At 42.2% G+C, this 12,106-nt stretch overlaps 1 protein-coding gene across 1 annotated transcript in view; it reads left to right on the forward strand.

Annotated features, from left to right (window-relative positions):
- tmem255b (transmembrane protein 255B) overlaps positions 1–9,953 on the forward strand; it is a gene marked incomplete at both ends in the record, with an annotated part of 71,062 nt that extends 61,109 nt beyond the window's left edge. The window contains 3 exons of the mRNA XM_084308285.1: positions 3,520–3,679; positions 7,642–7,788; positions 9,723–9,953. Of these exons, the coding sequence (XP_084164411.1) occupies positions 3,520–3,679; positions 7,642–7,788; positions 9,723–9,953 (538 nt within the window). The remainder of the gene's footprint in view (positions 1–3,519; positions 3,680–7,641; positions 7,789–9,722) is intronic.
- Between the last annotated feature and the right edge of the window lie 2,153 nt (positions 9,954–12,106).

Here is a 12,106-nt window from a genome sequence, read left to right on the forward strand (position 1 = left end):
ATGGTTTTAGAGCGGTCTAGTGCTGAGTTATAGCCCTACACATCAATTACATTGTAGATGCTGGCGTTTCTTGCCTGAACCCGCTATTGTTCCGGGATCAAATCTACAATATAGGTATTATATGTTCCATCATCATCGTTTCTGATTATTTGATCGTCAGTAACGGCATTCGCATTGAACACTAAAAACAGTTATCAGCCCGATCGGTGTAAAATCATTGCAGGATCAAGCTAGAATTGACGTCAAATCGCCCTTACCTGTGGCCGGGAGTAATCCAAAAAGAATATTCCAATTTCTTGATCGCCATCTGGTAGATCCAATGTCCATTTGCTCAACGGCATAATCGACCATAACATATGGAATGGGCATATTTGACGGGCTTCAATGTAACCGGCAGAACCGTTCGCTTCGCCCGAGAAGAAAAAATGAAACCCGAGACCTGGGGCCAACCTACAGCCCAGGATAGAATGTTAGAAATTGTGCTCGATACCGCCGCCTGGTAGGATGCGGCCGGTACTGCACCTTCGGATTCCCAGTATGCATTTTTCAGGCAACACACAGCTCCCTGAGATTGAATAGGGTATTCAAATATAAAAAGAGGAAAAACTACCCAGAAATGAGAATCTTAGTTTATGCCACTGAACAGTTGGGGCCCAGAAACGAGAATTCTCGTGAACGGCACCCAATGTGTTAACAGCAGCTTGCTTGATAGGAGTAGATAAGTAATACATGTATTATTAGAAGTAATACATGTATTATCAGAAGTAATACATGTATTATCAGAAGTATAAAAATGTTAATTAAAAAAATAAAGAACGGGAGTGGTTCTTGTATAGCAATAGATGGATATAGCAAGATAGCATAAGGATATATAGTATAACTGTATATTGTATAGTATAGTATTGTATAGTAGTGTACATAAGACCCAGTGCCTCATCTGTAGCTTAACACTGTATTGCACTATCGCAGGACCTTAGCATGTCTTTTACCATGCATTTTAAACTTTATGTACATTATACCTGTTATTGTTATGTATAGTGTTGTCTGAGGACCCAATCGCGGAACAGAATGAGGAGAGAACAGGCAGACGAGTGGAACGAGACGTGGAGCCAGGGGTGAAGTGTAAAAATTGTCTTTACTTCAAAAAGGGTAGCAACCAAAACAAGGAATCTCATAAATGAGAGCCGGTACAAAACCAGCAGAGCTGGTAGGGGAAGGCACAACTAATCTACAAAATAAACACTAATAAAACTACTGTAAAAACGAAAACAAAGATGACAATACAAACTGAAAAACTAGACTTACTGAAAATAGGGAGACAAGGAACGAATGACAGCGCAAGGACGAGGGTAACAGCAAGGACAGGATACTCAGGAAACATCAAGACAGGGATCTCAAAACAATGAACTCCAATAATGAACCGACACTGGAGGGTAGGGAACACACAGCATATATAGACAGACTAATTAAGACATGGGACACAGGAGGGCTAATTACCAACGAGGCACTCATGGGGAGAAACACAAGACCAAACACTCTGGGGAAATAAACAGGGAAACAAACAAAACTAACCACACAAGAAAAGACTGAACACTAGACAGAGTAAACAACCACCATACAAGGGACAAATAAAACAATTAACAAGGGAACAAGACTAAAGATAACACAAGCTTAAAACACATGGGAGACAACAAAAAAGCCAAGAGTAAAAGTCTGTCCAAAGGTGGGGGCTGGTGAGGAGGAGAGGAAAGTCTGTCCAAAGGTGGGGGCTGGTGAGGAGGAGAGGAAAGTCTGTGCAAGGGTGGGGGCTGTTGAGGAGAGGAGAAGGTTATGGAAGCAAATGAGTGCCAGAAGTATTTGAATTGAATCAGACACCGCATTTATAGCATTGAAAATAATAACTTTGAAAACATGTATCTGAATTTTTTCAGACACCGCATTTTTGTATCTGAATTATTTCAGACACCGCATTTATAGTTTCAGACACCGAATTTATAGCATTGCAAATAAATACTGTATCTGAATTTCTTTGCTCCGAATTTACCTATGTGAAATAAAAATGCAGTGTTAATAAAACAATTCGAATGCATAATAAAATTCAATTCAACGCCAAAAAAAAAATTCGATGCATAATTGTGGTGTATATAATTCTATGTCAAAAATTCTATGCATAATTGCGGTGTATGGAATTCGATGTAAAAAACCAACATCCGGGTATCCAGCTGCAGAACCACAGAACCACCACAGCAGCAGCAGGCTGAGGCCCCTTGCTTCCATTGGCTGATTTGGGTCACGTGATTTGGGTCACGTGACCGTCCCACCCAATGGCTGAATTGGAGTATTGCACTGTGGGCATTGGCTGATGCACTGCGGGATTGATTGATTGATTGATTGAAAACTTTATTAACAGATTGCAGAATGGGTACACGTGACCGCCACAGGCCCTGATTGATTGATTGAAAACTTTATTAACAGATTGTAGAATGGGTACAGTGACCGATTGATTGATTGATTGAAAACTTTATTAACAGATTGCAGAATGGGTACAGTGACGTCACAGGCCCGGATTGATTGATCTGATTGATTGATTGAAAACTTTATTAACAGATTGTAGAATGGGTACAGTGACCGATTGATTGATTGATTGATTGATTGAAAACTTTATTAACAGATTGCAGAATGGGTACAGTGACGTCACAGGCCCGGATTGATTGATTGATTGATTGAAAACTTTATTAACAGATTGCAGAATGGGTATAGAGGTGTGATAGGTGTGATAGGTGTGAGAGGTGTGATAGGTGGGATAGGTGGGATCAGTGTGATAGGTGTGATAGGTGTGATAGGTGTGATAGGTGGGATCGGTGTGATAGGTGTGATAGGTGTGATAGGTGTGATAGGAGTGAGAGGTGTGATAGGTGTGAGAGGTGTGATAGGTGGGATAGGTGGGATAGGTTTGATAGGTGTGAGTGGGATCGGTGTGAGAAGTGCGATAGGTGGGATCGGTGTGATAGGTGTGAGAGGTGTGATAGGTGTGATCGGACACACATAGCATACACGCCCCAGGGACAGGCGAACCCTCACAGTTATGTCTTATTCTTATTACTTGTATTATTGCACAATCACTGCGGGCATGACCACCCGCATTTCACTGTATGCCCTGTATGCCGTGACAAATGAAACTCTTGACTTGACTTGAGTAATATACTGTATGTATTATTACGTTTAGCTCTTTCCAACAGTAGTAAATTCTACATTCGTTTCAGTCAATGTAACTGAAAATGATTGAGTGAGCCACGTTTGATAATAACTGTGTGTGTGAGTGTGTGCGTAAATGAACTGATGGATTCAAGGAAATAATTAAACGTATGTGTGTGAGTGTAATTTAATTGATGGATTCACAGAAAGAATTAAAAGTGTGTGTGTGTGTGTCTATGCATGTGCGTTAGTTCATGCTCATGTCCTCTTAGCTGCCTCTCTCTCAGTCTGTTCTCATCCTCCTCTCCTCCCTGGCCCCTGCAGCCCATACTACCACGAGTACTACCATGAGTTCACTGGGGTCAGCAGCTGCTGGGACGTGGTCCACCTGTACGGCCTGCTCTGGGCCTCAGTGGTGCTCAACGTGCTGAGTCTGTTCCTGGGCATCATCACTGCTGCTATTCTGGGGGCCTTTAAAGATCTGGTGAGTCTGCAGTGCTCTTGGTGGCTCTCCTGTGTCTGCAGTGGGTTCCTCTTGGTGTCTCTCCTGTGGGCCACATGTAATGCTGCATTCCTTTATGGTCGGAGGTGGGAAGTTGGAAGTGGGAAACACATCATCTCAGACCTACAATATGAGCTACAAAGTCGGCTAAACTTTTTGAGCAGTTGTCTGAATATACCTGCATATAATTCTTCTATATACATATTTATACACCTGTATATATAAATCATATAACTCTGTATGATAGCATGTACAATAATACTATATACCAGTATACCATATATATATATATATATATATATATATCCACATCTGTCTACATATCTGCATATAATCCTTTTTACACATCTGTAAATACTTCTATATCTGTACATATCCCTTACCTACTCTTACTAGTTACGCTGCTGGCCAGTATGACTTACTAGCATAGTGTCTTTATACCTGTATCACTGTACATATTGATACTCAGTAGTACTAATTTATATATTTTATACCCAGTTTAATCACCTGTACATTGTATATTACTATTGCACTTTACTGTTATATTTGCACTCTGGTTGGATGCCAAACTTATTTTCGTTGTACTGTACTTGTGCTGTATGATGACAATACATTTTAATCTAATCTAATCTAAAGTGGGAAATGCTGTGTCATCTCTGACCTACGTGCGTTCGAGCTACAAAGCCAGAAAAAACATGGATACTCACGCTAAACCTTTTTAGCAGTTTCTTATACTTTGTCTTGATGAACTACAACTCACAAATACAGTTTACAGCGACATATAGCTGATATACTTACAAATGTACTATTAAAACAGCTAATAATAACATTAACGTTTATATGATGTGGGTGGCCATGTTGAAACGACGTCAAACGACGCTGAGGCTTGAACTGGGGGTTGAGAGATCATTTGCGACTAGGAACTCCAAGTTGATTAGATTTTTCCTAGTAGGAAGTCGGAATTGCAAACCTCATAATCGAATGCAGCATAACCCCCCCCCCCCCCCCCCCCCTCACATTTTACATGCGGTTCCCATGACGATTTCTCACTGACTAAACAGTTTAATAATAACAATAAACTTTATTTGTATAGCACCTTTCAGTGTTTCCTCTACCATTGCCCTGGCGGCAGGCACGTGCACATAGAGGCCAAGGGGTGCTTGAGCGCCTGCCTTTTTGAGCCTCATCAAAAAAGTGCCTGTTTTGATGAAAAAAATACCCTTTTTAATTTTTTTACCGTTACGCATATAGACTGCCCTTCCAACTGAAAAATGTCAGGATAGAATCAAAATATTAGGTAAAGAGAGAGAGATGCCCCATATTCCATTGCAGTTTGCACGGCCTCCTCAGCGTGCCTCTCCGCGGACCTATATATTTTATGCATAGCGTGGGTGGTGATGATGATGATGATGATAGAAACCGCTGTGGCGCATACAGTTGAATGCTGGTATTACACTCATTGAGGGACACGAAGAAGTCAAGTCCGATGGGATTTGGGAATCTCAAATACAAATCGGGATTGGAATAAAAAATGCATTTATATTAAAGCCCAACCTCTAGGTTAAACCCTACTGATCAATTATGGGTAGTTTACATCATTGGTATATAATTTCATTATTTATTTTTTTCCATTTGACACCGGAAATGCCACTCTGAAAGAGTTAAAAAGGTCCACGCACGAATAACATGCACGCGCGAATCAAAAAAGCTTATCAAACGCCGACGTCACAACAGGTCAACAGGTGCATATTAATGAGCCGAATCTAAAAGCTTATCAGACGCTAGCACCTAGCACGGCCGTGACGTCACTTCAGGAAACGTATGCCTTATGTCCGTCCGGGTCATAGTACTAGATCAATGGTGGCTCACTCGGTGCATCACAGTTAGCCTATATCTCCGCCGTCCCTGCTACACGCAGTCGGGACCACTACACTCACTGACGTTAGCCTATAGCCCGCCGTCCCTGCGGGTGGTTCTCTCCTCTTTGTGTGCCCCCGTCCCCGCGGAGGAGCTTGTGGTCTCGACAACAGCGGAGCCCGCAGCGCTAGTTAGCTCATAGCTATCGTGTAACACTAGCCTTTACGGGCTCGAGCACCCTACGGCTGCTGCCGCCGCCGTCGCGTCCATGGGCCCCCCGGCAGGGCATCCGTGGGGACGGGGTGTACAGAGAGGAGAGAACCATTTTGTCGGGATATGTTGTTAGCACAATAGCTACCAAGCTAAGCTATGTTATCTACTAACGTTATAAACACAATATGTGTACAACGACACAATGATTTACATTATTACAAATATGGTAACGTGGTTGTGGCTTTTACAAATAGTGGTTAGCTTTAGAGATGGATGGATGGCTATAATCACGGAGCAATAGTGAGGTGAAACAGATACATTTCCATTCGGCTAGTAGTAGCAAGCATATATCTATGGTAGCAAGGCTCTCTGCCTGCCACTAGCTGTGTGACTCTCAGCGCCCCCTGGTGAGCCCCCTGTTGTCCTGCACCTGTTGTGACGATTACACACGCACGTTATGAACAATTGATTAAAATATGCACGTGCGTGGTGATTGTGTTGGGCAGACAAAATGTTTGATAAAAACGCTAAAACTGGGTCAATTTCAATACTTTTTTTCCCCTTCTTCATGAAAGCCACTGTTGGCCTAGTCCACATTGTTTATTGAACAAAAATACAACGTGGAGGTTGACCTTTAAACAATACAGAATATACAGCACTTCTTGGGGTCTGTAGGGTAAGCACTTATTCCCTCCCCCCTGCACATTTATGGAGATGTATGGGCCTTTTAAGTCAGTGATAAAAGTGTCTTTCAAGGATAAGTGAGCTCCTGCACCGATTATTATAGTTCAATATTCAATATTTGATCACCAAAACCCCCCAAAAAGCATAAAAAGGCCCCCCCCCGCCCAAAAAGGGCCCTTAAAAATCAGACTTGTGCGCTCAGTTAATAAATACACACAAGTGTAGTGCCCTTTTCAGCCTTTGAGCACCTGCCCCTCTAAAGTCCTGTGCACGTCCCTGCTTGGCGCGTCGGCCCAGTTTTCTTCTTGCATGCCAGTCATGCTTACCAATCAGAAGTGCTGTGCTCTCAACGCTGTTTATATGTGCAGTGAAAACTTCAATGCGTCTAATAAGCTTTGCAATGCATCCTCGTAACATTAACGGAACATTAGCCGCTAGCTAGCCAACCCAGTCACACACAGAGATGAGACAGCAGCTTCACTAGTTAAAAAGGGTGGGAGGGATTGGGACTCGGGGGGTGACTGTCAATCAAAGCGCATTGCGAGTATGGGCAGAGCCCAGCCAAAAACAGCTTGGACTTTGGAAGGGCAGAAAGTGGTGCACCAAAGTACTTGATAAAAAATACAAAACAATGAATTTAATTGAAAAAAGTTATTACAGATGTGTTCCATAGACCACAGGAATTGTGTAAAATTGCCCAAATAGTGAAAAATAGGGGACCTTTAAAACTGCCATAGAATCAAACCGTAAACAAAGGCCTATTGGGATGTTATATCCAATTGTGAAAAACTATGTGATTTGCCTTACCCTGTTCATTTAGCTGCTATTTATTTTATGCTTGTTTTATATGTCTGCACTTTATGTCAATTTTGTGCAAATTTTATGCCTGTCTTTTTTACTGCTGTGGAGCACTTTGAGTTGTAATCTTTGTATGAAAGGTGCTATACAAATAAAGTGTTATTATTATTATTATAGAATAAAAGCAATGCAGTTTTAACCCCAATTTGTGGACGACACACGCAGAAACACACACACAGAAACACACACAAAAACACAAACAGAAACACACACACAGAAACACACACAAAAACACAAACAGAAACACACACACATGCAGGACAGAAAAAACACTTGCCTCTTTTGTTCTTGTTGTTCAGTATCCCTTCTTTCCTTCGTCTTCTCCTCATCAGAACCCGACTCCTAAGATGTCCTCGAGCCCGCTGCCTCCTCCGCACATGCTGTACAACCCCACCCAGCATGTGCTCACCTACGCCGGCTTCTGCCCCTCTGCACAGCCGCTGCCCGCCTACCCAAACTACCCCATACCCACCATGCAGGTAGCTTTCACTCCTAGTCACCACTTTTTGTATCAATTACTTACCCTGTGTTGCCTGCAATTCCTGAGGAAAAAAGTTTTTGTTGCAGAGAATACAGTAACACTGGTTTTCACCAAGGTGAATGGAAGCGGATACGGACCACTAGCCTTGGTTAAAACTCTGGGAGACGTGTTTCTGGCCAACAGCTAGGCTAGCTGGTCCGTATCCTCGTCCATTCATTATTAGTATTAACTCTGTAACTACCACTCCCTCCTAGTATTACCTCTGTAACTACCACTCGCTCCTTGTATTAACTCTGTAACTACCACTCCCTCCTAGTATTACCTCTGTAACTACCACTCCCTCCTAGTATTACCTCTGTAACTACCACTCGCTCCTTGTATTAACTCTGTAACTACCACTCCCTCCTAGTATTACCTCTGTAACTACCACTCCCTCCTAGTATTACCTCTGTAACTACCACTCCCTCCTAGTATTAACTCTGTAACTACCACTCCCTCCTAGTATTACCTCTGTAACTACCACTCCCTCCTAGTATTAACTCTGTAACTACCACTCCCTCCTAGTATTACCTCTGTAACTACCACTCCCTCCTAGTATTACCTCTGTAACTACCACTCCCTCCTAGTATTACCTCTGTAACTACCACTCCCTCCTAGTATTACCTCTGTAACTACCACTCCCTCCTAGTATTACCTCTGTAACTACCACTCCCTCCTAGTATTAACTCTGTAACTACCACTCCCTCCTAGTATTAACTCTGTAACTACCACTCCCTCCTAGTATTACCTCTGTAACTACCACTCCCTCCTAGTATTACCTCTGTAACTACCACTCCCTCCTAGTATTACCTCTGTAACTACCACTCCCTCCTAGTATTACCTCTGTAACTACCACTCGCTCCTAGTATTACCTCTGTAACTACCACTCCCTCCTAGTATTAACTCTGTAACTACCACTCGCTCCTAGTATTACCTCTGTAACTACCACTCGCTCCTAGTATTAACTCTGTAACTACCACTCCCTCCTAGTATTACCTCTAACTACCACTCCCTCCTAGTATTAACTCTGTAACTACCACTCCCTCCTAGTATTAACTCTGTAACTACCACTCCCTCCTAGTATTACCTCTGTAACTACCACTCCCTCCTAGTATTACCTCTGTAACTACCACTCCCTCCTAGTATTACCTCTGTAACTACCACTCCCTCCTAGTATTAACTCTGTAACTACCACTCGCTCCTAGTATTAACTCTGTAACTACCACTCCCTCCTAGTATTAACTCTGTAACTACTACTCCCTCCTAGTATTAACTCTGTAACTACTACTCCCTCCTAGTATTAACTCTGTAACTACTACTCCCTCCTAGTATTAACTCTGTAACTACTACTCCCTCCTAGTATTAACTCTGTAACTACCACTCCCTCCTAGTATTAACTCTGTAACTACTACTCCCTCCTAGTATTAACTCTGTAACTACCACTCCCTCCTAGTATTAACTCTGTAACTACCACTCCCTCCTAGTATTAACTCTGTAACTACCACTCCCTCCTTGTATTAACTCTGTAACTACTACTCCCTCCTAGTATTACCTCTGTAACTACCACTTAATTACTACTCCCTCCTAGTATTACCTCTGTAACTACCACTTAATTACTACTCCCTCCTAGTATCTTCCTCCTTAAAGCTTGAGATTCTCTCCTCTGTTGCAGTTTAAAACATTGATCTTTTATGCTTATTTCTGTGTGTACACTCGACGTGACTGTAAATGAGTTGCCTTTCGAGTTTAAATAATGGTTTGAAATGAAATGAAACGACCATTACAACATGGCCCCCGCTCGGCTGAGCTCGCTAGTGTAGATCAACCAGAGCTGGGGATGATGTTCCAGCCAAACACCGCTCACGTTAACCTGGTCCCTCTCATCTCTCACAGCATCACAGCAGCTACCAAGCTCCTCCCACACCCCAGCCCGAGGGGGGGCCCGTCTCTACCTCCTGCCTCTCGGAGGACATCCAAAGCCAGCCCCCTTCCCAGGCCCCTACCCAGCCCCCGTCCCAGGGCGGCTCCCAGGAGCCTGTGGGTTACATGCTGACGCCCAATGCGCCCGTCTTCTACGGGCCCTCCTACAGTCCCTTTGAGAAGCCCCCACCCTACGCCTGCTGAGGGCCAAATGGACGGGTGTTTTTGGTTGAAGGTCCGAAGACGAATCCCTCGACCCAATCGGAGAATGTAGCACAATGCAGTTAATGGTAGGCTTGTGATTTAGCTTGGAGACTGTGCCGAGTATTATAAATGACGCAGGCCTCACGCGTCATTTCAAGCGTCTGAGGAGTTGCACTCTGTGGAGAAACGCTAACCTGTAGGTATTTAGTGTGCTTATACATTATATATACACTTCTATATATATATTTATTATCATGTACCTCCATCTGGAATTATTCTAAAGCTGCTAGTTGGCTTTCAGATTGTTCTATATTGCATCAACTGGGAGTGTGTATACTATAGTATAATTAACAGTGATCATAATGTTGTCTGTCATAACGCTTTCTGTGAATCATCTCAATAAACTAACCACTTCTGTATGAAAGGGCTCTCTTCACATGTAAACTGTTAATGATAAGGATGTTGCTATACTACTTCAAGTATTTTTTTGAAGTTCTAATTAAATGGGTCATACACTCTATGGAGGCTGTGGTTGTGGTTTGTTGCTCAACTTAGTGGCATTGAGAGACGACACACATTCACCTAACTGCCAGTCTATTACATAAAATCAGAAGTACCGCTATAGTACACCAATCTGTCAGAAATCTAATTTGATCACTTAATCTAAATTAAACATTTGTCTGTTTGAAATAAGTGCCCCTATTTTGCTCGACTGCAGATCCCAACCAAACTAGGCTATAGGGAGGCAGAGTGGTGGCTGTTGCCATCTAGTGGTTGCATTTCATAATACCAATCACCATTAATTTTCCAAGAGAGGAACATCGTGAAAGCGTTAACTTTCATCAATTAGACAATCTTGACTTGAACATCATATAGTGATTGTTTTCATAAAATGTCCAATCATCATTCATTTTCCTGTAGGGAGATTTTTGATCTGCAGAAAGTTTTGAACTTTCATGAATCATACATTTTGCAATAGTATGAACACATAATGGGTATTGGGTAAGATAGAAAAGCTGAAAATTTTTCAGAGCGACCATTGAAATACTCCTTAACACAATAGCTGCCACGCAATATCAGCATCCTATAGTTGTATAGTAGCTACCGCCAGCGCTGTAAACGGTGGGAGTCGCTCACCTTGTTTGCAGGGCTATAACTATTTAAATATTATAGCTATATCTGCAATACTATGGCCCATTCAACAACAGGTATCTGTCGTTCAAGATGTGGGAAAGTAATATTTTTTCCATTCATACATTGTTGTTTTATACAATGGTGAATATAAGTATAGTTTTAGAGTGGTCTAGGATAATTGCATAATTGGGAGAGAAATATACATACGGTGGGGAGAGAATATATACATACGGTGGGGAGGAGACTGTACATTGGGAGGGGGTGGGAGAGAAATATACATATGGTGGGGAGAGAATATATACATACGGTGGGGAGGAGACTGTACATTGGGAGGGGGTGGGTGGGAGAGAAATATACATATGGTGGGGAGAGAATATATACATACGGTGGGGAGGAGACTGTCTATTATATGTATATTTCTCTCCCACCCACCCACCCCCTCCTAATGTAGTCTCCTCCCCACCGTATGTATATATTCTCTCCCCACCGTATGTATATATACCGCCATCTTTCTCCCGGGTTGGTCTGATCACATGACTGACAAAGCCGTGCAGTGATAGGCCAGAAGTCAGTTCGATTGCTTATCCTGTCTGGGTAGCCCGGATGATGTTTTTTTTTTTTTTTCAAATTCTATACACCGCAATTATGCATCGATTTTTTTTACATTGAATTTTATACACCGCAATTATGCATCGAATTTTTTTTACATTGAATTGTATTATGCATTCAATTTTTTTTACATTGAATTTTAAACACTGAATTTTTATTTCACATAGGTAAATTCTTTCAAAGTAATTATTTTCAATGCTATAAATTCAAATACTTCTGTCACTCATTTGCAAATACTTCTGTCACTCATTTGCTTCCATAAATACCACCAGGCAGCGGTATCGGGCCGTTGCGATCTCAGACAGAGTGCCAGATTTTCCCAGAGCCTTGCTGGATGAATTATGAATGGAAATAGCAAATAAAAGAAATAACGATCACAACATGGCGCTATTAGATTGGCGGGCTATAAC

Source organism: Notolepis coatsorum (assembly GCF_963971535.1).
Source record: "Notolepis coatsorum genome assembly, chromosome: 2".
NCBI lineage: Eukaryota > Metazoa > Chordata > Actinopteri > Aulopiformes > Paralepididae > Notolepis > Notolepis coatsorum.